Here is a 21,426-nt window from a genome sequence, read left to right on the forward strand (position 1 = left end):
TGGTGTTTTTGGGGAGATGCTGATACGGATCCCCTGGGAAGCAGGACCGTGGGGTGATATTTAACCCAGATCATAAATACCAGGCTTTAGTGGAAGGCGCTGGATTGGGGGGTCCCCCCATGCCAGCCCCGTGGGCGCTGGAGCATCCCAGGCCCTGCAGGCTCCCGCACCCAGCAGTGGGTGAAACCGAGCCCAGCAAGCTGGGGGGACAGGCATGGTGAGGGCAGGGAGCTGGGGTGCGATGGTGAAGAGGCCCTCAGCATGCACAGAGCAGGGGCCCGGGAGCAGAGCACCCTCCCCAGGGCAGAGCACCTTTTCCAGGAGCAGAGCACCCTCCCTGGGAGCACAGCACCCTTTCCGGGAGCAGAGCACCCTCCCCAGGGCAGAGCACCTTCTCCAGGAGCAGAGCACCCTCCCTGGGAGCAGAGCACCCTTTCCAAGGCTAGGTGCCCCCTCGGCCCCAGCCCCACCTACAGCGGGTGTCCCCACAGCAACAAAAGCACCTGGCAAAGGCACCAATTTACACCGTGTTGGGAAAAAAAAAGGGGGGAAAACAACTTTTAAAAATGGAAGGCAATAATAACCCCCTCTTCCTCTGTGCCTGCCACCCCCTGGGAGCCTGAAATGCTGCATGTGATCAGCAAGCTATGGTATCTCGGCTGTCCTTCCCGTGGCATTTCTGCAGGAAGAGCCAGGCAGAAGTGGCCATGCAGAGACGCAGTGGACATCCAGGTCTAAAGCATTGGAGGCCACCAGCCTGGACCAGGAAGTAAAGCTTCTGCTCCACAAATACCTGAGGCATTTGTGCTATAGAGCAATGCTTCCCAAAGCCAACCCCAAAAGATGTCACAGGGACACTGGGTGGCATCAGTGGGGTCAGAGCACAAGGAGATGAACTCACAGGGATGAGAAGCTTCCTATTAGCATTTGCTTATGCCAGGTCTGGTAGTGAGGCAGGAGCACTAATTACACCAGCCTTTCGGAGCTCTTTAGGACTTGACAGCACATCAAACCCCAGCAAAAGAAAGCAGCTATTATTATTTAGGTCTTTTGGGTCACTCAATTTAAGAGAAATAAACATGGCAGGACTGACAGGCGGGCAGATCAGCAATCCTGGCTCCCTCCACTCAGGCTTAAACACAAGACCAGAACAGTATTTGCAACTAAAACAACAGAGAGAAGGGGCCCAAGTTTCCCACGCAGACTTGGAGGAAGCAGAGGAGCATCTTCCCCCAGGAAACAGGGCACAGGCAGGCAGCCCTTCCCTTCCCACCTTGAGCAAGGGGAAAAAATATCCCTCTTTCCCTAAATCTGGCTAAACTTCCCTGCTCCGGGGTGATTAGGCTTCACAGTCTTTCCCCCCTGGCTTACGACATATCACTTCAGAGGAGCAGTGTTTGGGTATCCCCCTTCACACGAGGCTAAAGAAATGCAAGACTTGACAATTTCTGAATATTTTTAATTCAAAGGTAATTCAGTATTTTTAATTTAAAGTTCAATAGTAAAAGGTTTCCAGCCATAACAGCAGATCTCACTCAATTAAGACCAAGACACAAGACACCAGTGCCATCGGCCAGGATTTCTCCCCAAGAGATTCCCCACTTCAAGATGAACATGGTTTCCAGCACGGCAACCCCAACCATCAATGACAAGGACCCTGACTGTCCCAGCTCTGCAGGACAGCAGCACCATCAGCCTCTTCTCCAAGGAAAATACTATCCAAACCAAACCTCTCAGATGCAGACCTGGAACTGAGCTCCCCACACCGAGGACAACAGAGCAGGAGGAGGACAGATGACTTGCCCAAATCCTGAGCAGAGGTGACAGCTGATGGAAGAGCTGAGCAGCGACTCTGTAACATCCACACGCTGCTCAGCTCAGTGGGTTTGAGGTCTCCTCGGAGAGGCTTCCAGGTATCTTCTCAGGAGAAGCCAGAGGAGGAGGTGGCAGCAGACAGGGTTTGGGGCAGCAGAGATGGTGGCTTGCAGGCAAGCCTCCTGCCTGGACACAGGCAGAGAGAGAAGAGACAGAGAGAGACAAGGACAAGAACACCACAACGTTGACCGCTGGTGCGTGGAGGGCCACAGAAGCAAAACCAAGGTCACCACACAGCAACATCCTGGCACAAGCACTGCCTCATCCAGGTGCAGGCGGTGGGAGGTCAATGTGAAAAAAAACTGGGGGAGCCCACACCTTCTCATCACCTTCTCCCTGCAGGGACGGAGTCTGATAGCAGCAGGGAATAAACATGGTTCATCCAGCTGAGCAGGCACCCAGCAAGCTCTGGAGCCACCAGCATGAGGCAAAGCCAGACGCTCCTCCACCGGCATCTCTGGAGCAAGCCCTACCCATTCTCCTGCTAACAAAAACCCTTGCACCGTCTCCCAAGCCCCAGCTGAGCACGAAAAGGCACCTTTTTCCTCTTTAGGGTCATTTATTTATAGATTTAAAGAAACAAAAATAGAAGAAGAGGCAAAGAGTGCACACTAAGTAAAAAAAAAAAAATTTCACTGCAACAAAGCAAGAGCAGAAGCTGGGGGCGGGAAGGGGTCTCTCTGCCGAGCCAGCAGCTTTTGAGAGAGGGATCATTCCTCCCATGTGCACAGCAACCGAGGTCAGCAGGATTCTCCCTTCAAAACCCACTGAATTCATTCTCACAGTATCCTACGTAGAGAGGCTGCGCCTGGACACCACGCCTGGAAAGGGAACAGAGAGATGGCATCACGCAGAGGGCACAGGCAGAGCCCACCGTCAGGTTTGAGTGGTTAGAGGAGCACAGGTTGGCCATCGGCGCCCCGTTTCAGGTGTGACAAGGAGGAAGCGGTTTTCATCCTGCACTTATAGGCTCGGATTTTTGCTCACACGTGGGAGCACAGGGCAAGGGCAGGTTTCCTGGGGAAGCTGGTGCTGCAGGGGAGGTGGCAGTAGCTGACGGGTCCCCTTTCCTCAGCATGAAGCCCTCTCCTCATCAGAGCCACCAGCCCACGCCAGCAGCAGGGGCTCTCTTCCAGCACTGCACAAAGCAAGCTCTGCCCACACACAGGTGGGAGAAAGGCTCAGAACTTCCCGTAAGAACAAGGGTTATTTTGCACCAGGGAAAGCCCACTTCACCCTTGCTGTCCTCCCCAGGACTGAACCCCAGAGACGGTGGCATTTGCGCTGTCCCCGCGAGACAGCATCCAGCTGCGAGGAGAAATGGTTACCCAAGAAGCTTGCAGCGGAAGTCAGCCAGCCGCACATAGGCATCTTGCAGGTCCCTGACGGTTGCGTTACTCCACAGTCTCTCAGCTACGGCCCCAGCTCTTGGCCTTGGAGGAACGAAGAACAGAGGCAGTCAGGTCAGGGGCCGTTTGAAAGCTTCTCACACAAAGCCCTGAACTCCCAAACACTTTCCCAACCAAAGTCCTTCAGCACACAAAGGCACATGGCTTCTGTATATCAAAAGATCCACTCCTAGACACATGCAGATCAGGATGTACCGGGGTGACAGGACAGAGATCAGCATTAAACACATATTGCTTGCAGCAGCAGGTTATACAGGAGCATTTTACAGTCCTACAAACCCTCATTTGAGCCTCAGTGAAGCTGTTACCAGCACAGAGGCCCTGCCAGGGGACAGGGACAAGCACCACACGCAGACCAAACCCACAGCATTTGGCACACGTTACTCAGTGGCAAAGGAAACGAGCCTGAGCCCTGCCCCACGTGATTCGAGCTAACCTCCCCACAGCTTCTCTTACCAGAGCCTGGGGGCCAGGTTAGTGACATCCACATATTCACCCCACATGCACGCCTCTCCGCCGATCACCCGATCCTTCTGCTCAGGGCTGCCTGCCAGAGGACACAGCATTCAGGTGACAGGGTTTGTAAGATAACAGGGTGACTTATCGCCCTGCCCACAGAGGTGCCTGTAACACCAGTGAGCGACTCGGCTACGGAGGCAATAATTTGCCCTTCTGGAAGCCCCCGCTTCAAACCCTGGGCTGGGAGAGAGCAGAGTTGTTTTCTGTCAGCATCAAGGGAACAGGACATAGCACACAAACCAAGGACACGGTCACTCAAGCACCTTCACACCAGCAGTGAGAACAATTTAGCAAGGGACCCAGCCCTGGCACTACCTCTGAGTCAGCTGTCATAAGGGAAGGGGACACAAGGAACACACCTTCAAACCCCAAGGGCTCCACCTGGTAGGCTGCCATCCAGTCCTGCCCATAGGAGATGTGGTTGAGGTACCAGGGGGCAGAGAGCAGAGCCCGGTAGCCAGCCTTGGTGACATTTGCCATCTCCTCCATGTACGGCGTGGAGTTCTCCTTCCACACATGGATGATGGTGTCTGGCCTCACCTGAAGAACACATGTGAACCCCGTGCATGAGGTGACCACAGCAACAAGAGCACCACCTCCCCTCACAAGTGGAGTGCCCTGACCCATCCACAGCTTTGAACACCCCCAAAGGGAAACTGAGGCAGACATTGGCTTGACTTTTGAGCCACTTCCCATCTGGTTTGCAGAAGCAACAGAGGGAGAACATTTGCAGAGCATCCTAGGCAGGGCTAAAACCTGCCACTTGCAGGTGTATATACAAGAACATGGAGGAAAGAGCCCATTGACAGCAGTGTGACAAAGCCACCAAGAGGGCAGCACCATCTCAAGATCAACCCCCATGCTGTAACAGAGTAACCCCCGCCAGCCCCAGCACGGCACCCCCAGAGTACACCAGTGTGTCTGGCTGGGGTGCTGGCACTGTTCACCCCAGCACAGGCACCTGCGTTAGGGAAAGCAGGCAGCTCTCACCTTCACTTCGTTGTCAAACACCTCCTGCCACACAATATAACCTTTGCCGAGGGAAGAGATGATGTCCAGAAGCCTGGAGTGGAAAGAGAACTGAGTTTTGGGTCATCCCAACTACACATCCCTCTCTTTGCTGGTTGCATACAGCCAAAGCAGCAGCACCGATATTCCCAACACCCACAGCAGGATGGGAAGGTACTTCTGAAGGAGAAGGGAGAAGCACGGCCCCTTATGGGGCTTCTTTCTCCTCAGCTCCAGGCTTTTTTGTGGTCAATCTCCCAATAAAACGTGGCTAGGCTACTCCCTTTGGGGTCAGTGAGACATGCCCCAGTGGGCATGCTCCCAAAAAGGAGATCTGGTGTCCCCGAGACAGCAGAAGACATTTGTGCTGGTCACATACTGCAGCTGCAGGCCCAGGATGCAGACATCCTTACCTCTGGATGTAGAAGGACTCTAATTTTTTGTAATCTTCACCAAAGCCCATCTCCTTCATGAAGGCACGAATTTTTGGATTGGATTTCCTGTATACCAAAGAGAAGAGAATAAAAGCACTGCAACCCAAGCTCTGTAGTAAGGCCAAGACATGGCCAAGTCCTTCCCACTCTGTCCAAGGCTAGCCCAGGCATTCCAAGAGCTGTGGCTGCACTGGCACCAGCGGCTTCCCACAACCACCATCACCATGAGCACAGAAACCCCAGACACCAAACACAGAGCCTCAGGGAGCAGGACACCAAAGATCTGCAGATGATCATGACCAAAAAGCAATGGGTTGGGACTCCAGTCCCAGATACTTCTCCCCAGTTCCCATCCAGACTGATCTCAAGACTCACCAGCACGTGAAGTCCACCTCATCACCACCGAGGTGAAGAAAGAAGTCTGGGAACACAGTGCTGACCTCTTGAAACAAACTGGTCACAAACTGGTAGGTGCTGTTAAGGATGGGGTTGATGGGCCCATAGGTCCCAGAAGGATCCTTGCCCAAATAGCAGGGAGTCAGGAGGCCTGGAGCACCTGGATCATAACAAACACAGGACAGTGAGGAAGGGGCCATATCACCCTCCTCAGCACGGCCCAGAGCCTGCCAGGGGACAGAAGACCCAGGCATGGCACACAAGGCCGCACAGCAGCAGAAAAATGCTCTCTGGCTCAGGAAGCCTGACCTGGTGGGGGGGGAATCCATGTTCTGCACTCATCTTCTGCACGCCCCCCCCCCCCCCCCCCCCCCACTGCTGCCCCAAACACACGCTCCCAGGTGAGACCAGCAGGGCTTGAGCCTTCTAGGCAGAACACCCCTTTTTGCCCCCTGCAACAGCTACTCTGAGGATGGGACACAGACACACCACATCCTTGAAGGATGCTACAGTTTCCACCCTTCCCAGGCTTCCCCTTGGTATCTCTTGTTGTGGGCCCCACTGCTTTTTTCAGGAGATTCCTATGGGAAACCACACACAGAGCTGCTGGGAAAAGATAATGCCGCTGCAGTCCCCAGCACCCTCTCCCAGCTCCACGCACCCGCTGCAGACAGGGAAGGGGGGCAGCCACAGTTTTGGCTGAAACCACATGCACAGGTTGTACTCCAGTGCAGGACACTGAAGGCAGGAGAAGGAGAGAGCAAGACAAGGCAACGTTTTCCTGGAGCTTCTCGCACTTCCAGACATGGAAGAGAAGGCACTTCCAGTCCTCGGAGCAGGGAGCAGCGTGCCAGGACTGGGGCACAGCTGAGCAGAGTGAGGAAGCTTGGTTAGCTGCACCCCCAGTTAAACACAAGGTCCTTGCAATGCCATGATGTTGGTTTTGGCAGAGCAGATGTTCCCCAAAAAATTTCCCAGCTTGGTCCCAAGAAGAGATGGAAACATATTCCCTTCGGATTTTGTTCCAGAAATTGGACCTACTTCCCCCAGATGACGGTTTACTCCTCCTCAAAGCCAGCCTGTGGGACATGGCTGCGCGCACGTGTCTTTTGGGATCCAAGCTGCAGATTCCCTTCCTCCACCCCGGTACAACTACAACTCCACTCACAGCAGCAGCAGGCAGGGTCTGCTCCTCACCTGGACCCCAGGAGAGGGTGTGCCCAGGAGTGTCAAACTCTGCGATGACTCTGATGCCACGTAGCCGGGCATACTCGATCACCATCTGCACGTCGCTGGCTGTGTACACATGGGTCATGGCATTGAAGGCTCCCTGGGGGAACATGGGAAATCTCAGTGCCTTGCTCAGGTGCCGAGGGAGGGATCTGCTCACCCTGGGCTGGGTGCTACATGGTGATCGGGGTGCGTTACCTGCTTGCTGAGCTCTGGGAAGGTCCAGCTCTCATAGGGGAAAGACGGGTCGTCCACAATGTGCCAGTGAAACACATTGAACTTGTTGTAAGCCATGACATCCTGGGAAGGAACAGGAACAAAGGTGAACATGCCCTGTCCCTTCTGAAAGGTCAGCCAGCTTGCCACAGAAAGGGGACAAGGTCCCCATGCTCCAAAAGGACACGGCAGAGTCCCGAATGCTCCCCAGGATCCAAGAGGGATTCTGACACCTCTCTTCAAACACATCAGCACCATAAATTGTTGCAGAGGGTCAGTAGTGCTTCTACTCACAATAAAATCCCTGTTCTCCCTATAACTGAGCCAATGGTGGAGACCTGGAAGTTTAATTCTGCTTGGGATGACCACAGAACCACCACCAACCTTTGTCTAATGTGGCTGGGAAGAAGTCAGTGTTTTCCCTTGCCTCAGAAACAACCCAGCTTCGGAAAGTAATCTGGATTGCAGGAATCCAAGATACCTCAGGGTTTTCTTCCCCATCCTATTTACAAAGAAAGCCGAGAAATCACCCAAATGAGGCAGCTGTGAGTTACACAGGGAGCAAACACAGCCATGAGCACCAGGAAGGACCTACAGCATGGAAGCATTTTGCCATGATGCACATCTATATATTAAGAATTGAGGTCATGCTGCCATCCCACCCCAGCCTGCTGCTTCACCTAGGGACAAGCAAGCTGGTTTTATTCAAAAAGCCTAGGTCTGACAAGCTCTTCCTCGATGTGATGTAGATGCAGCAGCCTACGTGCAGACAGCTCCTAGGATCTTTGGAAAGGAGCAACACAAAAAAGTGAAAAAAGCCCTCCAGGCCACTCAAGGAGCCCTCAGCTGTCACAGTGGTAGGGACACTCAACTAAACCACCTCATCTCCCAGCACAGGCACCCTACCAGAGTTTCCAGGATGGCTCTCAGAGGCAGGTAGTGACGAGAGGTGTCCAGCAACAGTCCCCGGTGAGGGAAGCGGGGAAAGTCTACAATTTCTGTCTTGTTGATGTAGTACTGCACGCAGAGAACACAAGGAAGAAGTGAGCAGGGCTCCAGGCAACACAGCCATTAGCAGGAGACAATCAGGATCACCTTTGTCCCCGGGGCTGGAGGGACGAGGAGGGGTAACCTCCCTGCCCAGAGTGCAAGCTAGCCAGAAGGAGCTGCAACACTTCACCCACTCAGAAGGCAGGGATCTGGCTGGATTCATGAATCTCTACTTGGCCCTTGGTGAGGCTGTGCTGCACTGCTGGTCCCCCCCTCATCCCGAGTATCCCAGCAATCTTCAGCCTGTCCCCATGGAGGCAGGAGCATTATGGAGAGTTGACTGCCCCCAGGAGATGAAGCCAGGACTCACTGTGCCGTTCTCGTCTCTCCCAACAAGCTGGCTGAATGTTTCTAGGCCTGCAGGAAAACCACACACAGTCACTTTCTCAGCACAGATTCCCCCAAAGGAACAGAACACAATTAACAAATAAGTCTATGGAAAGAGAGAGGCACAGAGAGACATCCCCATAGGCCTGGGGCAGGGCGAGTGGGAATGCCCGACAGAAAGCACACCTCACCTCTGAGAGCTCCCCAGACAGCATCCGCAGAGAGCAGCAAGGAGCCTTCCGAGACAGACAGCTTATCTGAAACACAGCATCAGAGGGGCTGGTGCTGGCATTAGGTCCCACACTCCATCACACGCCGCTACAGGCCGTGACAGCCCCAGCTAGGGGGTTGCAGCAGCACCAGGCAGAGGTTTTGATACAGGACTGCACCCTGAGGTCCCAGAGAACCGACTTCTGGGTTTGTTTTTTTGTTTTAAACCTCTCCCACTACTTTATCAGCATCCTCAGGTAAGTCACTCCCTCCCTGCCCCTGTTTCTCAATAATACAGTGAGGATGCTACCTCCCTAAAATTGGGGGTAAGTGCTGCACAGTGCTATTTCCAACTGACAGGCACAGAAACAGCTGTGCTCCCACTACAGTTGCTCCCTCCCACTCTCAACCCCAATACTCACAGCTTTCCTTGGAGTCCAGGCTGGGAAACCCATTGCAGCCCGGTGTGGCAACAAAGATGAGGAGCTGAGTGCAGGGCGCCCCCCAGGGTTGCTCGTTCTCTGCAAAGGACACAGACCACGGACATCAACCCCATTCTGGCTCTTTTCCTAGCCCATTGCTGTCCCCACAGCCCAGCCTGCAACAGAGGCACATGAGTACGTGGAATTTTAACACACGTGGCAGAAACGGGCACTCCCTCCTTCACCCCACAGCAGGCACAGGGGTGTTCAGCAGGGGCTTCTTTCAACACAGGCAACCAGAAGCATATGAGCTGATCCCAAACTTCAGCGTGGAGAAGGTCTGCTGGTGAGGAAGCCCCCAGGGAAGGCTTCACAGTGGAAGCTTAAAGGAGCACACAAAAGAGGAAAGATATCAGAGCATGCTCTAGCAGCAGCCCCCAAGGCTTCCTGGACACCAGCCCATGCTCTAAGCAACAGCCACAACTACTCAAATCTTCTCCAGGGGATGAAGAGCTTCATGTTTCCAAACTCTCCCAGCACTGGAAAAAAAGCACCAACCCAAGAGCTCTGCTACCCTAGCCACACTTCTCAGAAAAGGCAAAGAAACCCTGTAAAAAAGAGTGGGGAATGAATCCAAGCACACTGCAGAGTTGGGCTGAGTTAGAGGCTGCCCAGCACAGAAAGGCTCCCAACCTACTTCACCTTCTGCAGAACAGGTCCCAGGCGCAGCAGCTGGAAAAATGAACCCAGCCACATTCAGACCCCAAGCAGGAGCTCTGGCCACACTTCTCTATCTGAAGGAGCACTTCCAAGGATGCACAGCCCAGAGTTCTCACTGGAATTGCTCCCCCAACTCCAAAGGGGTTCAAAGCCTTCACTGAGATGCATGGGTCTACTCACAGCAGTCTCTGGCCAGGAGGAACGCGGGTTAGCTGGGTGGGACCTTAGCCAAGGTCCATGCCTACACCCCCCCAGTGTTCCCAGGAACAGCTCAATATGGTCACTGAAAAATTAAAAGCTTGGCTTTGAGTAAGGCTGGTCATAAGCTGGGCACCAAGTAGCCTTCAGAGAGACCATGGCACTGCCAGCGTTCAGGAGAAACATAGACAGCCCGTGCTCCAAAGCTCGCAGGAGGCAGAACCCCCAAATTTCTCTATGAAAGAATGGTGAAACCTCTGCGGAGAGAAGGGAAACAGCTCGATGATAGTCTTCAGTTTTGAGCCTTCCTCTTGGTTACAGACAAGCCGGTAGCCAAGGCAACCTCGCAGATGTGCGAGCTGGCACGCCAGCACAGCAAGCCCTGCTCCCTCTGCTCGGCAAGACGGCAGCTCCCCAGGGATGGCCACTCTCAAGACAGGGGAAATACTCATTCTGTTGAGAAGCCTCAACAGAATTGGTCCTACCACCACACACCACATTTAAACTTGCCCAGGGAGATGTCACCAAACCTAAATGTGGCCTCCTTGGCCAAGGAGCAGGCAGGCACCACCACTATCACACCTACAAGGCAAGGCAGATGGGTGCAGCAGGGATCAGTGACTCATCAGCCACAAAGGCTTAAGTTCGTGGTTCAAAAGAGCCCTGTGAAGGTGCAAGGTGAGTTAATTACAGTCATGGGCTGGAAGACAAGGACGCTAACGCAATGATCACGGCAGGATGGCAGCAATAAGACATCAGGTATGTGAGGTCCTGGCTTGAGCTCTGTGCAGTGTCCTGGGACCCTCCCAGACCCGTTTCGGAGCTGCCCAGCTTAATGATAAGAAACAAGGGAAGAGCAGCAAGGAAAATCCCAATTAGACATAAGGAAAAAAATGAATATTCTTCACCTTGAGGGTGGTCAAAAACTGCAGTAAGGGCTCAGTTCTCTATGTGGGTACACCACAACTTCAGCTGCACACAGAAGCTTGACCCAACTGCAAAGCTGTCTGTGACTCCAGGCTTGGCTCTGTTCTGAGGCAGGGCTTCACCAAAGACCCCCATATGCCCCTCCTAACTTAAATTGGTCTCTGTTTTCATGCTTGGACATAATCTTGCTTGCTTGTTAAATTGACATAGCAGCTTTCTGAAACAGACAGAAAACGGTTTCTGTCTTATTTTCTCTATTAATAGAAACTATTTTCTTCCATACAGGGTTTCCATTGCCTGTTATTACTAACCACCCATGTGGGAAAAAATAAAAAAAACAAACCAAACAAACAAAAAACCAGGAAGGCAAAGAGAGAAAAAAGCCCTAAAATTAAGCATGTAGTTTCAGCGTCATAAAGCAGGGTGTATGGAAAGCGATGAGTACACGCACAGAGCTCAATCTCGTGATCACAAGAAGTTGCTCCAAGTGATCTGACAGTCACATTTCCCCTCTGAGAGGAAAAGAAAAGCATGAATAATTATATCAGCTGTTTAAGCTTAGTTCCTAGCAGCAAAAAAGAGGAGTCTTCTCAGCTCCCGAATCAAGATTTATTTCTATTGCTACTTACAAGAATAAAATAAGCCAAACGGTTCTTCTCGGTGTTTCAAACTTGCCTTTTTCAAAGCACGATGTGCTCAAGATGAAGCAGAGCAGCTTCCAACACCGTTACCCTTCTCCACTTTGATCAGCGGCAACAGAGTTCACACTGACATTTAAACACTCAGAAGCAGAGTTACTAGCTCTTCTTGATGAATGAAGCATTGCATATTTCCCAGATATAGCGCTTCAGGCTGCCGCAGACCCACGCAGACACCAAGCATCCGTGCGTGCTGGCTCCCCAGCCTGTGTTTGCCTCTGTGAACACAGCCAGGGAATTTCCTGCATTTCATCCCAGACGTGCAACAGGTAACATCACAAAGAAATTAGGGTGCGAGAAACCGTTATGACCTATCCCAAATCAAGCCTAGGCTCTTAAAGCTTTTGCCTTTCCTCATCTTACCCTACAATTTCAGGGTGAATCCAAGAGCTACTACCTCTCTTTGCCAGAAAAGCCATGCTGCCTTGGGATGCTTAGCAGCTCACCTTATGAAAAAAAGGGCAGAAAGAGACCCATGGCACAATATGTACTTGCTAGAAACACACATGAAAGGGCTAGAGTCCTTCCTCAAGGTAAAGGTTCGCACTGGACACCAAGAGCGGCTAGACACAGGAAGAGACAAGACTTGCGAGAAGCACTGAAGCTGGAACGCTGCCAACACCGGCAACAGCACTCCCTGCAGTCGCAAGAAAAGGAAGCAAAACGAAGCGGTGAGGAGCTGCAACACGATCTGGAGGAGACAAACAATGAGAGAGAGCAAACTCTTGACAGCAAGAGCCTAACTCCTTGAAAGAAATGCAAGACAACTGGTGCTCGCTGTGCCAAACAGGATTAGATTTTATTTTAAAATATGTGTGCCACGGGCATCGCCCTCCACATACGGACGCAATGCTGCCCTTTGCTCCGAGACTCAACTAAAGCCACCGCGCCACCAGCACACAGCCACCATCTCCCCTTGCCACCAGCCCCTGCTGAACTGAGGAAATAAGGGGGTTAAAAAGCAGATCGCCACACAAAACCCCTGGTTTGACCCCCAAAATAAACAAGGGTTTGGTTTCGTGGGTTTTTTTTTTAAGAACAAAGCCACACGTGAAAGGGTCAACCCCTTCCAGCGGCCCCTCGTCCCCGCGTGTGGAGGCCACGGAGCCCCCCGCCCCGCCGGCAGCCCCCGTCCCGCCTCACCGGTCGGGCGGGCGGCGGCGAAGAGCAGCGCCCAGTACCGCTGGAAGGCCGCCTCCAGCACGGCGCAGCCCGGCCCCACGGCGGAACCGGCGGCGTAGGCGAAGCGGAAGCGGCGGGGAGGCAGCAGGCAGCGGCCGCCACCCGGCGGGGAGCGCTCGGCCTGGGGCTGCGGCCATACGGCAGCCGCCGGCTCCAGCACCGCCGCCGCCAGCAGCGGCAGCAGCAGCGCCCGCCGCGCCGCCATGTCGCGCCCCGCAGCCTGAGGGACAGGGCGGCGCCGGCCGCCGCGGGAGGGACGGCCGCGAAATGGCAGCTCGGCCCCGCGGGGCCGGGCCGAGCCAGAGCCGGGCCCGCCTCTCCCGGGCCACAAACGCCCTCACAGCCCCGTCAGGCGGTGGCGGCCACAAACGCCGTCGCACCAAAGCCGCCGGGGGTGCCTTGATCCAAGCAAGCGCCTCTTTGCTTTTAAATAAAAACCCTCAAGCTCCCTGTCGATGGTCGTTTCTTCCCCAGCCCTCAAAATTTAGAGCCCCTCTGCCATACTCCCCGCCCCCTTGGGGAGTCTCAGCAGCCTGATTTGGGGTTTGAGGAGAAAATTAATGGTTTTGAACACATTTCACCTGCACCACTTTCCAGCTGCATGACTGAACATGCACATGGTTTAGATCCATCTTGGGTTTTGGCATCTTTTGTTGGTACCATGCATTTTTATGAGTAATGCTGGATGCAAATCAGCCCTTCCATAGGTTTCCAGCGATATTATATAGGTGGCAGGTGAAATAGTGGTTGGGTTGCTAAAAAAAAAAAAAAAAGAAAAAAAAAAGGCATTATCCCATGGTGGAGCCTCAAGGTGAAGTGTTGCAGGGATGCTTTCCATGCAGGGTTTGACTTTTGCAAGGAAACCCTCAACCTCAGATGAACTCTTTATTTTGCCTCCTCCCTCCCAGCTCTGCATTCCTCAGCAACCCCCAAGACAAATAAGGACACTCAATCCCATCTAATTGCCAGCCCAACTCCATCAAATTATTAAAAATTGTCCCAGCCCTCCCAAGCAAGCAGTGAAGCCACCAGAAAACTCCAAGCTATCAGGAGTGTTAGGTGACAAGCCACAGGCATGGGGAGCAAGCAGGCAATTAAATAAACACCATGGGAGAAAGCACAACAAGGTGGGTGACCCCATCATACTAGCTCAAGATGAAAAAACACTTTGTGTGAGCAGGACACAACCATGGAAAGGTCTGGTAGGGAATTTAAGGGATTGTCCCTCAGGTGAGCAGAACAGACAGAGCCAGAGCAACAGGAAAAAAGCATTTTGCAGAAAAACCCTCAAGGAACTTGCTGTCAAAGGTTACAGAAGCACCAACACAAAGCTAGGGACTGATGGTGAAAGGAGAAGAGCTGGGAAGTCATGGGGGAGTTTCAGTGTAGCTGAGAAGGAAGGTTTCAGAGGGAAGGAAAAAGGTGCTCACCAGGGGTGAGAGAGCCTGTGAGGTACCAGTGAAGGTTTTGGGGATGCTGGGCAGCAGGAAGGGATCACAGTTAGGTTTGGATCTAAATGGGATTGTGGGAATTTCATGAGATTAGTGAAAATGGATAGAGGATCTCAGGTGGGAGAAGGCAGGGAGGGAGCTAAGGATCACATAGATGAGGGAGCTGGCCTCCATCAGGAATAGGGTCAGAGAGAGCCAGCTAGCATTGCCATGAGCTTAACACCTACACAGTGCCGCATCCTTCTTCCACAACGCTATAGAGCAGCAAAGACCACCCATCCACCTAAGGGAAGGTGGGCCAGGACCTAGGATGGGCACAACACGGTCCAGGCAACGACCTTACCAAGTGGGCACAGCCCAGCAAGCAGAGCATAGCAGTAGCAGCAATAGGGCCCATCAACAGTCCAGGTGTCACCAGGCAAAAGCAAGGCACCAAGATAAGTCCAAGATCAATCTGGGAAAGCCTAAGAGCAGATGCATCTACAGGACAGCTCAGGAAAGAAGTAGCTGCCCAGGCCTCAGCTTAAATGGAGATCCTGGAGCAATGGGTCATTGGTGGAGGTCCCAGGTGAGGCTCATTGGGGCAATTATAGCCTGTTGGTGCCCTGAAGCTCCTAACAATCCTCATCTGTCCCTTGTTGTCCCTACGGAGAGGTGGCAGGACCCCAATCCAGCACAATGGCACGTGCCAGGCTGCTTCCTCATGATTCTCCCGTCTCCAGTGCTATTGCTCCAGGATATTGGCCCTTCTCTGTCTCTGTCTGTATCATGCAGCAAGAAAGGATGTGGAGGAGAATGCCTATATTCCAACCTGTCTTGGACCTCTGGGAAAATGGCCCCTGTCATTCTTCATGTTCAAGTTTTCCTCTGCTTGTCTCAAGGCTGCTGCTGGTCTACAGGCAGCCTCCATGGTCTTGAGTGGGGTTTGTTGCCTTTCCCCATGCAAAACTCTGAAGCACCAGCTGTTGCCACCACTTTTCTGACAACATTGATTGATTCCAGTATCGCTGGACTTTTCCTCAAGTAGCTTCACTGTATTAAAATTGCAAGGGAAGAAAAAAAAAACCCAGGCAGTTTGTTGCTGTGTTGCATCAGGCAATGTCAGCAGCATCAGCAGGGCTGTGCTTCCCAGCATGTGAGACTGAAATGCGAAAGTGCCCTGGCCTGAAGCAAATCCTTATTTCAGTCTGGGGAGGGTGGCGTGTTCACCACACTTATGTAAAGCGTTGTGATTATAGCTTTCAGTCGAAATATTCAAGCCTTTCTATGGATTCTGTTATTGTTGCTATTTTAGGAGACCTGATGTCTCTGGGGGATGACTCAGACAAGTTCATCTGTAGCTGGCCAGCATTAATCTAGACTAACAGTCTGATTCAGGAATGTATCTTTACATAAGAAAACTGCTTAAGCATGTGCTTAACATTGGAGCTTGGCTGAAAGAAACTGGTTTACATGCTGTCCTGCATTGGGCATGCAGCAGCAGTAGCCAGGAGTTGATGATGCTCTTCAGTAGCTCTTCAATAGACCAGCTCATGATCTTGGAGCCTATCTCCAGGGTGATATATCCACACGGGAAGGTTGGCCTCTTCGAAGCTAGTTCAGCAAGGAACAATCAGGGAGTAAATGAGGAGACACAAGGTTCTGAGCTTACTTGTCCTCCCCATTGCACCTCTGCTCACTCTAACCTGGATCACCAGTCCCACAGCAGGGATGTACCGGCTCAGAGGCACTTTAATGTCAGTGCATAGGGTTAAGGTGGGCGCTGAAAACAACACACTGGCCCAGCTGGGTGATGCCCATTGCTGAAGTACCTGCAAACCCCTCTTGTCGTCTCTTTGACTGCAAGAGCTGGAAGCCAGGATGGTGGGGGACTCTGCCGAAAACTGTGCTGCAGCAGGGCTCTGCTGGATTACCTGCTTACTACCAATAATGAAGTTGGTAGAAATCCAAATTAATTATTCTGACATGAATTGTTATAAAATCAGGCCGGTGCCACATTTGAGTCTTTCTGGTTTGTTCACCTTCGGGGCATGAGGGTGGCCTTTGGGCTGTCAGTTTAGTTCCCTGTTCCACAGCATTTTTTTTAAGGTATAAACCCATTTATTATGCTGCCTAATTCCCTGTAACGTGGGCTGCATCTGCATTTAAACAGGAGAGTGTTTTGCATACAGATTCCTCCACTGGTGAGAAGCTTATGAGCAGGTGAAAGGGGAACAGAGGAAGCCACTCATAGAAACCTTCATAGAGTACTCCCATGAGTTTCTTCTTTGTTTTGCTCCTTGAGACAAATGCTGTCTAAGGACCTGCCAGTGGTGTGGCTGGAAGAGGGCTTTGGAAAACACAGTTCATCTTCTGGAAATGCCTGCAACTGCCTGTAGACCTCTGACTTGAATTTTGACATCTCAGAAGCTTTCTGGGCAAACTTACTCTCTCCATTTGCTTGTTTACCTTTCCTTTCATCCTTGGTAAAACAATTATGGTATTCTGATTGCAACCATGAGGGTTGCAGCCATGCAGTTGTTGAAGTGACCTCGTGGTGGTAGTCCAAGGGAGTGATGGGGGGGAAGCAGTGTCCCTCTGAGCCCCAATGCTGCAGACTGTGAGCTGGAGAGGCTGAGGTACCAGCACCCATTTCATTGAGCAGAGGAGTGCTTGCATTTAAACACCCAGCAAAAGCCAGGAGAAACAACTGGTGGAGCTTTAGCATGTGCACAAAGAAGATCCTAAACAAGAGATAACCCTAAATCCATATCCAGGGTATTTTCACCAGCCAGATCCTTCTTTAACAGCTCAGCCCATGAGGAACATCCATGCTTTCAGGGGCTGAAGCAGGCTGGTGTACCGCAGGCTGCTGTCAGATCTACAAGCATGTATCCCGGCACTTTTCAAAGCACAAGATGACTCGTTCTCATATCTCTACATTTCCACCTTGACCACTGCGTGTCATGCTAGATGCTGCCATCAAACAGTTTAGCAGATGCATGTGGTAAATGAATTTCTCAGCACAGGTGAAGTTGAGCAGAAGGGACCTCTTCAGATGGGAGAGTGTATCTAAGGGGAGCGAGGCCTGGGAGATTCAGAGCAAGCAGGCAGGAGCGGGTCTCAGTGAGGAGGAATATTTCAACAATTATGAACTTAAAAGCAGAGTTTAAGGCAAAAAGCTTGAGGTGAGATGTGTTAATCAGTCTGAAGGATTTGGGTCCCTGACTTGAGCTCAGCCTGGTGGTATTTGCACTATTGGTATTATTTGCAAAGCCTTTTTTCCTCTGGATTATCTCCAGCTCGCACAGCTTTGGGGTGGCTGAAGAAATGGCGGTGATCCGAGGGGCATCTCAGCCCACGCTCACGGTCGAGGTTGTTCATGGGTGTGCAGGCTGCCAAAATCAAACCTGAGGCATCAAGAAATCGCCTGGGTTTCCTTTCTCCCAGTGCAGGAGCTCTGTGTGCCTCAGGTGACAGAGGAGAAGGGCTTTTTCTGGAGACCCTGCCTGGCTCAAGGAACGGTGTAGCAGGAGGGAGGCTGGGTGAGATGGGAGGTTCACCCCGAATCTGTGGGAGGAGCCAAGGAGCGGTTGTGGCATGGGGCACCAGCACTTTTCGCAGCATTTTGGTATAGTGAAGCGGGGCTTGTCACAGGGAGATGCTGTGAGTTATTGCAGAGGCGGAGTATTTGTGGCTCCTGTCCCTGGCTGCTCTCAGTCACAGCTGTGGGCCTGAGCTGGAATCAATCAGAGCGCGTGGATGCGCGGTGACAAACTCCTCCTGCACAGAGGCCCCACTCCCGTAAATCCCATAAACGGGTGCTTAACTTCATGGAGCAAGGTGATTGCAATGCAATATTTTATTCTTGTCAGCTTCAGCATTAACAGTTACTAGAATCACTTGGGTAATTAAGCTCTTGCAAGAATAAAATGAAAAAGCACCAGGTGCCTATGGAGATCTAAATCATTTTTCAGAGTGGGTAGAAAAGCAGTTCTCAGCTTTCCTCGGTAGCTACAGTCCTAAAATTCCCAGAGGCAGTGCAGATCCCCACAAGATGAGCTGAAGGCAGCAGCCCTGCTTTTCTTGGGTACCTTTTGCCAACCATCTACAAGGAGCCGGTGGGTACGCAGGGCTCCACACGACTGTGGGGTCCAAAACTTCATAATGAAAGGAAGACCTTTTGCAAAAGGCATGGCTAAAATGTCATACCTAAGAGTATTTTTGAGAAGTATTAGTGTTTTAACTGAGGAGTAACTAGCAGCCAAGTGCTGATCCCTGTCTTGCTGCAGGAAAAGATAAGGCTGAGAGCATAGGAGGAGAACTGCATTCCCACATCTGCAGGATGGCATGGGGAAGATCCCATCGCTTTATATATGTTTATTACTGGGATTATACAAGAAAGGGGAAGAGTCGGGTGCCCAAGGAGGTTTAAATGTGTTTCTAAATGGCTGTGCTCTGTGCTGCTGAAGGATGGCTCTTCCCCGTGGGTTCTGAAGGGCTGTGCGAGGCGATGGCTTTAGCTCGGTGTCTAATAGCTCATCTCGCAGGGCTTTGCGCCGAGGCTCCGGGCTGGGGAGCTGTGCAGCCTCGGCAGGGGCCAGGAGAGGGCAGCGGGGAGGCGCTCGGATACCCGCGGCGGGGATGCCGGGGGCACCCGGGGGATGGCCGGTCCCTGCCCCTGCCCCTGCCCCTGCCCCGCCACCATCACAGCCAGCCCGGGGCCGGCGTGCTGCTCCCGGGCAGTCGGAGGGGAAAAACAGGTTACCGAACACACTGATAACCCGGTCCCGGAGGGGAAGGTCACCTCCGGCGGAGGGTTGGACCCGGTTTTGCATGCAAGTGTGGGCGCTGGGAAGCTGCAAAGCTCCGATAAAGCAAAACCTCGTTGCCCGGTCAATGCCTGGCTCAGCTCCTTGGGGTCTGGTGGGCAGATCTGCTGCCCCACGCCTGCTCGCGTATTGGCGAGGAGCTGGGCATGTCACCAGCTGGGCAGGATGGTGCTAGCGCAGAGCCCCAGGGGGTGACACACAGTCCCCCTCGGGCAAGGACGCGGGGTGACCAGCTGAGCCCCTGAGGCTTGACATGGGAGATGGGACCAGCCTGGCAAACAAATGTCCAGCTGGTAAGTCCGGAGCTGAACAAAGCCGGGGCTATTTATATTTATGTAGGGCAGGATGATTAATGCCCGGGCCTTTGCCATTCCAAATAAGTTGGGTAATTAGGGAACTGGCTTTATTTACTAGGTAGCTTGGCGTAAGGCAATGTGCGTGCCCGGCCCACACCCCCCTGCACTCCTCCTGACCCAGGCAGAGCAGAGCTCGGGGATCGTGGGCTGTCCCCGGCTGCATGATGGGGACAGCTTTGTGTGACAACTGTTTGGGGAGGACAGCGGGCAGTTGCAACTCTAGCAAGCTCACTGGAAGCGGCTGTAATGCTACGAAACACCCAGAGCTGATTTTTGGAGCTGCTTGTGTATCTGAAGATGCAGACTGGTATCCAGTGAGGTTTCTAGAGACATCTACCGAGGACATCGGACACTTAAGCTGCTTGGATCCCCAAGGGCACCTGCCTGCGTCACCCTGACTTTAAACCCCTGTCACTGCAGCCATCATTACACTTTTCATGCTCCAGCAGAAAATAAACACCCTTTTGGAGATGGCTTCTAATTTTCTGCCTGTTTCACAAGGTATTTGTATTGAAACAGGAGCAGGAAGCAGGATCCTGCTGCGGCAGGTGCTGCCTGAACACAAAGCACTGCACTGACTCCTGCCCCAGAGAGCTGATGAAACTCGTCACACCTACACTGCATACCGCCAGGCTGTCTCCTCCACCCTCTGGGCGCGGGGGCATCTTCATCCGGGTGGAGCGGGTGAATAATGTCACCACATCAGAATGACCCTGCTTCACCTGGGGAAGAAACGATTCCCTGGGGCGCGAGGAAGTGGAGGATTAATGCCAGTGGAGAAGATGGCCCTGGGAGTCCTCCCGGGGCTGTGCCAGCTTCTCGCATCCACGGTGAATAGCAGCAGAGGGTTTGGTATCAGCTGGCTCTCCTCTGGGCCAGGCTGCAGCCTTGTTTCCAAGCCAACCAGAGTCCCTTGTGCTCCCCAAATGGCTGCAAACAATAAGCCTGGCTCGCCTCCCCCATACCAGGCTGAGCACGGCTGATGATGCTGAAAGCACAGCTGCCCTGGCTGTGCCGCCACGATGGCAGAGAAAGCTGAGGCAAAGGGTGCTCAACCCCTGCCGCACCCCGATGTCTGCCCTGCCCTTCGCCGGTGGCTCGGTGTCCAGGCGAGAGGCCCCGGCAGGGACCTGAGAAAGGCGATGGCCCCACATCCCTGACCCGCCCTGAGCGCTTGCCGGTGGCAGGCTCAGCCCCAGCCATCTGTGGGAGGGAAAAAGGTCTGTCCATGGGCTGGTGATGAAGCCATTCAAGCATATTCTTCCCCCCCTGCAAAATGCCAAATTAACAGATAAGAAGGGGAATGAAGCCCGGCACCACTGTGAAAAACTGGGCATTATTATCTCCGCTGGCCAGATGGCAAAGCTGGAGTATGGAGATGCCACCCGGCACAGTCGGGGTCCCCTCCACGGATGGCAGGCACGTGTTTATCCCGTGGTTTCACATGAACTTCGGCCTGGAGGGCCTCGGTGCAATTTTATTCTGATTTTGAGGCAGAACCACCTATTTTCCCTCACATTTCCCTCACAAGTCGCTCCCCACAGGCGCCACACCACTCTTTATGTAATGGCGGAGCTGAGGGCCTTCCCGCCGCGCTCGGCTGACAGGACACCTCACGAGGGCTCCACCACACGGCCCCACCACCCCGCGGCGCCCAGAGCCCGGTCGGTAGCGGGGGAAGCCGGTAATCCCCCGCAGTCCGCCCGCCGCACTCACCATGGCGCCGCGCCGCATTCACCATGGCGCCGCGCCGCACTCAAGATGGCGCCACCGGCCGGCGGGGGCTGTCTGTGTGTAGGGGGTGTGGCGCGCACTCAAGATGGCTCCCGACGCGGCGAAAGGGAGATGGCGGCAGCCGCGCAGGCGCGGCGCTGCGCGTCACGCGCCGCGGAGTGACGTGCCGTGCGTGCGCGGCGCGCGGTGACGGAGCGGGTCGGCCGCGTCCCTTTGTTGGCGGCGGCGGCGGCGGAGGCTGAGGCGCGGCGGG

The 21,426-nt window shown here is 53.3% G+C and overlaps 1 protein-coding gene across 2 annotated transcripts; it reads right to left on the reverse strand.

Annotated features, from left to right (window-relative positions):
* Positions 1 to 1,517: 1,517 nt before the first annotated feature.
* On the reverse strand, positions 1,518 to 21,363 carry HEXA (hexosaminidase subunit alpha; the record flags this gene model as incomplete). 2 transcript variants are annotated; one of them, XM_082321852.1, is made up of 14 exons in its annotated part: positions 1,518 to 2,696; positions 3,204 to 3,308; positions 3,741 to 3,831; positions 4,163 to 4,343; positions 4,794 to 4,866; positions 5,225 to 5,311; positions 5,621 to 5,801; positions 6,839 to 6,971; positions 7,070 to 7,171; positions 7,994 to 8,104; positions 8,448 to 8,494; positions 8,656 to 8,721; positions 9,097 to 9,195; positions 21,156 to 21,363. In XM_082321852.1, 14 exons carry the CDS (start codon positions 21,178 to 21,180, stop codon positions 2,633 to 2,635), a joined length of 1,365 nt encoding a protein of 454 aa, XP_082177978.1. In that variant the 3' UTR covers positions 1,518 to 2,632. The 2 variants fall into 2 exon arrangements, with proteins under 2 accessions (XP_082177978.1, XP_082177977.1); XM_082321851.1 differs by lacking the exon at positions 21,156 to 21,363 and adding an exon at positions 12,783 to 13,026.
* Positions 21,364 to 21,426: the final 63 nt, after the last annotated feature.

Source organism: Platalea leucorodia, assembly GCF_965183815.1.
Source record: "Platalea leucorodia genome assembly, chromosome: 9".
Lineage (NCBI taxonomy): Eukaryota > Metazoa > Chordata > Aves > Pelecaniformes > Threskiornithidae > Platalea > Platalea leucorodia.